Source organism: Botryllus schlosseri, chromosome 11, assembly GCF_051294905.1.
Source record: "Botryllus schlosseri isolate E-star chromosome 11, Bs_hap1, whole genome shotgun sequence".
Taxonomy (NCBI): domain Eukaryota; kingdom Metazoa; phylum Chordata; class Ascidiacea; order Stolidobranchia; family Styelidae; genus Botryllus; species Botryllus schlosseri.
Window position 1 is genome coordinate 20,353,931 of NC_137246.1, and position 5,112 is coordinate 20,359,042.

A 5,112-nucleotide genomic window follows, 5' to 3' on the forward strand; every position below is an offset into this window, starting at 1 on the left:
ATTGTTCTTGGGTTCGCCCTTTCAGCTTCGAAGGAAAAGACTGCACGATGCCCATGGAAAAGCAGCGAACACCTTGAGAACAACGGGAGTTCGATAACTGTGATTTTTCTACTGCAGTGATTTTAGTACTTGATTAATCAATAATACGATACGCTTAATGTACAATAATGAAGCTCTGTACCTCCAAGAAGCCCTTCGAATACAAATATGATAAGTTTCTTTATTTTATTTTTATGTGGTAAATTCCGTCTGACTGGTGCGAATGAATTTTTTTTTTCAAAAAGTGGGAATGGAGCTCAAAAAGGATGATAAGCACTGCGTTGGTGCAAGTAGGCTCATCCTCCTACTTATCAACTGATGTAACTCTGTAAATTGCGATGTTTCCGAATGATTTACGTATGAGGCAGTTTCGTGAAATTAATTGACGCGGGATCAACCCAGAGGTCATTCCGGAACGTGGAAATGCTCTATTTGTATTTGCTGCCATAAAAGATGAGAGTATAGCTTCTCGTGTCATCTACCGGATCAGGTCAATAATATAAGCTCCATGAGACTATTCGAATACCCTGTAGCAGTGGTTCTCAACTTTTACTAACCTGTGGAACACTTGCGTTATATGCAAGCCTTTCCGGAACCCTAAAATGTCGCTTGATTCATAAAAATAAAAACATATCATAAAACTCATCTAACTGCACAGTGCACATCTGGTACATTACTGTAGATAAAACTACAATGCATCAACAGACTGTTAAAACAGCAAAGCCATTAAAATATATTTTTCACACATTGGCATTTCAGAAAGATGGGATTTTGAATTCAAATCCCAACCTCCACCGCATGCATCATTCCGTCCGACCACAAAAGTCGAAATTCGAGCCTATTTACCTGCAATCAATGGAGTCCAAGACAGGAATATCACCACAAATCATATGTATAAGTTGAGTGTCGTCTTCACCTCCGGGGAACCCACAAGACTGGTTCAGGGAACTCCTAGTGTTCCGTGGGGCAGCGGTTAAGGACCAATGCCCTACAACAGTTTACTATCTATAGCAGGGGCGGCCAACTCGTGCCCCACGGGTCAAATGTGGCCCCCGATGCAATTCTCGAAATTGTTCATAATATCCAAAAAAATAGATTACCCCAGGTAGTTTATGTTTAACTTAATATCATGTCCTGGCGAAATGAGCCGAGCGGTATACAGAGGCGACCAACAGTCAATGTTCCCTTCAATTTTTCATGAGTCTGTGCTCACCAACTCACTGTGCGGTCCCGTGGACAGCAGGACGTTTTCATGGCATAATTGTTATCGATTTTGATGCGTTGTAATATAAGCTCTATTTTTCAGTTACCTTTATCGGACGACTGAAAACGGACATCAACATTCAAGTGGCCCGCGCAACGGTTCGTAAATCTCACGTGGCTCTCTTGCCGAAAAGGTTGGCCAACCCTGATCTATAGCCTATATTTCGTAACCATAAAAGACGTGTCCGCTGGTTATCCTGTGGCAATAGGCACGTTACTGAGACAGAAACTGGGTTCCTAAAAAGAGATAAGTTCCAATAAATCAAAGAACTATGTATGATCGAATATCATAGTCATGCATATATATATATCATAAATTCTTGTTAAGTCGATGACTTCAAACCATCATTTCCTCCGTCGTCAACACCTCGTCAACGTAGCTGGCGGGAAACACACCGACATTTCCGCGGAGTTCCCCCCTCCACCAATCGTGATCGCATTTCTCAATCAATCTTATGACGTCACCTTCGTCTATCGTCAATTCATCATGCTGGCGCGAGTCATATCTGTACTTGGCGATACAGGTTTTCGTGGCAGGGTGGGCATGGTTGAAATTCTGAGGTGGTACAGGGGCATGCTTTCGGGAGTGTCCGTAATTTCGTTGCATACTCTGTAATTGCTTGGCTGTTAGCGTCCCGCCTTTGTCGCTATGTAACCTATGATCTCTACGCCCCACGCCAATGTCATCCACTGTAGTTCGGTGAATTTCCGACCGGGCCCTTTGCACAACATGTCTTTGGGAATAATCTCGGTCGGTAACAAACACGTCGTTTTCTTCAGCCGAGTCCAGTTCTGAAAATGGTATCGTTACTGTGGAATGCATAATGCCTTGCTTGTCAAGATGATGCTGTATGGATTCCGTAAGTGGGTGCAGGGCAACGCCACCGTCACCCTTTATACTCCGGAGAGATTTCTGCAGTTTGGAGCGGTTGATGTCCAGAAAACGGATCATAGCGGTGGTCTTTTCGAAGCGCTGTTGCATAGCTAGTTTGTCGTCTTCTGAAGCGCGCGATGACTGCGCTTTTATGAGGTTCGAAATGCCTTGTTTGTGAGCTCTCTCCTTCTGCAGGTCGCCGAGGAATTTTTCGAGCTGCCTGCTGATACCGGACACGCGCCTGTCTTCTTTCATGCGGTTCGTGAAGTTTTCGTAAAAATAATCGCACAACATCAATTCGGATTTGTATTTCGGTAATTTTCGGTTTTGAACGACGATCCTGATTTCTCCCTCCGCTTCGAGATTCTGCGTTTGGCCGTTGAGTTGCTCGCACGCTGCCGACAGCTGTTTAGACATCCCAGTTAACGACGTACAGTACGACATCGCGATTCGACAGAGATGTTCCATTTTACACCGTTCCGACTCCTGGATTTTGACGCACGAGGTTTTGCTGACCAATTCCCACTCAGTCTGTTGTCTCTGTAGCTCAAGTAACATTGAATAATAGTCGTCCTCGGTCCTTGAGAGAAGCACATCCGTTTTTGATTGCTTCTGGGCAAGTTTGCTTTCATCGTTTTTAGTTTTAGGTCGCGCGCCTTCTTGCTGCTGGGACAGCACTTCCCTCTCTTTACAAAGCTGATGATGACGCTTTTTCAACTTCGAATGCTCCCCTGCTTTGTCGGCCATGCTCTTCCAAGCGCTGTCCACAACAGTTTCTAAGTTTTTCCGGGATTTCGCTAAGTTATCCAAAACCGACGACGACGATTTTATCGTGTCTTCCAGTAGACCCGACCAGCATTTTTTATGTCCTTCGGCCTCTTGTTCCATTTGCAAAGATATGCTTTTCCATAATGTCGATAACGGGGATGTCATCAAGTTAGAGCAGGCTTTGTTCAATCTTTGTGAGAGTCTCTTTATTGATTTCGAGTACTGGATCTCGCAGGTAGCCCTTTCACTCATAACAGCGATTACTTCTCGGCCGAATTCGTCACCTTCTCGACAATGTTTTTTCAGCTCGTTGAATCCAACATTTCCTATGAATGCCTCTGCGAACTCCATTGTGTCTGACAATAATGAGGCGACAAGTATAGAGTTTCTGGGCGCTTACTTGGTTGCTGTATTTTCCACCATGTCAATATCACTACACCGTGCGGTTAATCAATAATTTATCGAGTAGTTTCGCTGCTGTAAGTAAAATTGATGCTAATACACACGGAGTATACAGGTATTTAGTGTGCACCTTCCTGTCGCAATATCGGTACGTATTGTCAACTGCAAACCATTAAGTAACTACAATATGCAGTAAACTCTACCGCAATGTTACCTTGTAAATGGCGATTCTTCAACTCGCCCAATATGTCCATTGTCCATCTTCCTATATATCATTGCGGCATACACTGAAGTTACAATACTGAATAAAGTAAGTTTTGTGTCACATTTTATCTACCCTCTCGTACATTGGCATTGACAGCAGTACTGCTCTATAAGGGATATGTACTCTATTATGAAACAGCTCCTCATACTTCATGCATTTAGTAAGTATTGCTATCGTCCTGTGATGCTACTACAAAATACATATTTTATCACAGCATGAGCGCTAATAATTTGAAATGTTAACATTGGCTAAACGCAGAAGAAGAACGACTTGTCATCATAATCCACGAAAACGAGTTGCCCTGCTAACCTCGTCGATTAATAAGCGCGTCGATGGAATTTGATATCACCCGAAAGTAAACCATCGAAGCGGTACTCTATACCAGTCGCCGTACGTACACGTAAAAATACCCATGTTTACGCAACGCAAATGTTTAAGAATGGATAGATAGAAATACGTTGTTCGTTCGATAGCGTAGTACTTACGCACCCGACTAGTTTAGTCGGGCTTCGTTTCAATCCTTGTCTGCCACACACCTTGTATTGCACTGAAATCCTATACTGTTAAGGCAAAATTTGGTACTGAACAGAACTTAACCGAATACAAGACAATACAGCACTACACTGGACAACTCCTTGGTACGCTGCTGTATTAGCATATTATCGCGATGAACAATGTGATCAATGCGTTTGCTGAGTTCAACAAATTCTCTCAAACGGTAAGTAGATCACACGCCAAATCTGAAATATCGATATAGTCCTCTGCATCGACCTATCTAATTTGAAATCCAAACGGATTTCATGATACATTCATACATTCGACTATGGGTACAGCCTTCTTCAGGAGAATACTACTTAGCCTATATATTCAGAGTATGACCCTGTGTTAGGAAATGTTTATAGATCGAATTGTATTCCAACGTATCGTTCCATTCATATGTAGATTTTCCTCTCTCGTCGTTCTCGATGGACGGCATGCCTATACCATAGATCTATTGAATTTACAAGTGTATTTTTTCTTACGAATAGACCCGCTCAATCCAACTATTAACTAGGAATCGATGGCTTACTCACACTCGGTACTCACTACTCATCGTTCTTCAGTGGTGCAAGTAGCATACGGGATTATAGGTTGTAAGCGAATGTATGAGTACTCGTATAAGTACTCGTGAGAAATAGATTAGAACAGTGCTTTTCAACCTGTGTGACGGTTCGCACCTGTGCGAATGAAAAAATTTGCAGTGCGAATGACGAGCATGGTGCGAACGGTGCGAATGAAAATCACGGATGAGTGCGAACGATGAAGGTGGTGCGAACAGTGCGAATGAAAATCCCATATGAGTGCGAATGAAAATCGTGAATAATTATTGTCAATTTTTCTGGCCTGGAATAATTCAAATATACCTTATAGGAAATTCAACGCTAGTGTAACTTTTGTTGTTGCGACGCAATTGTAAAAAAAATTGTTTAAGTTACGACGCACCACTAGTCGTAGCTCTCAC

General features: G+C 42.7%; 1 protein-coding gene across 1 annotated transcript; it reads right to left on the reverse strand.

The window, feature by feature from the left end:
- Positions 1–744: 744 nt before the first annotated feature.
- Positions 745–3,952, reverse strand: LOC145450577 (nostrin-like). The gene has a single exon (XM_080329093.1). The coding sequence runs from the start codon at positions 3,293–3,295 to the stop codon at positions 1,640–1,642; it is 1,656 nt and encodes a 551-aa protein (XP_080185219.1). The 5' UTR covers positions 3,296–3,952; the 3' UTR covers positions 745–1,639.
- Positions 3,953–5,112: the final 1,160 nt, after the last annotated feature.

Coding starts and splice junctions, on each gene's coding strand:
- LOC145450577 (XM_080329093.1), bottom strand. CDS start 3,295: ATGGAGTTCGCAGAGGCATTCATAGGAAATGTTGGATTCAACGAGCTG.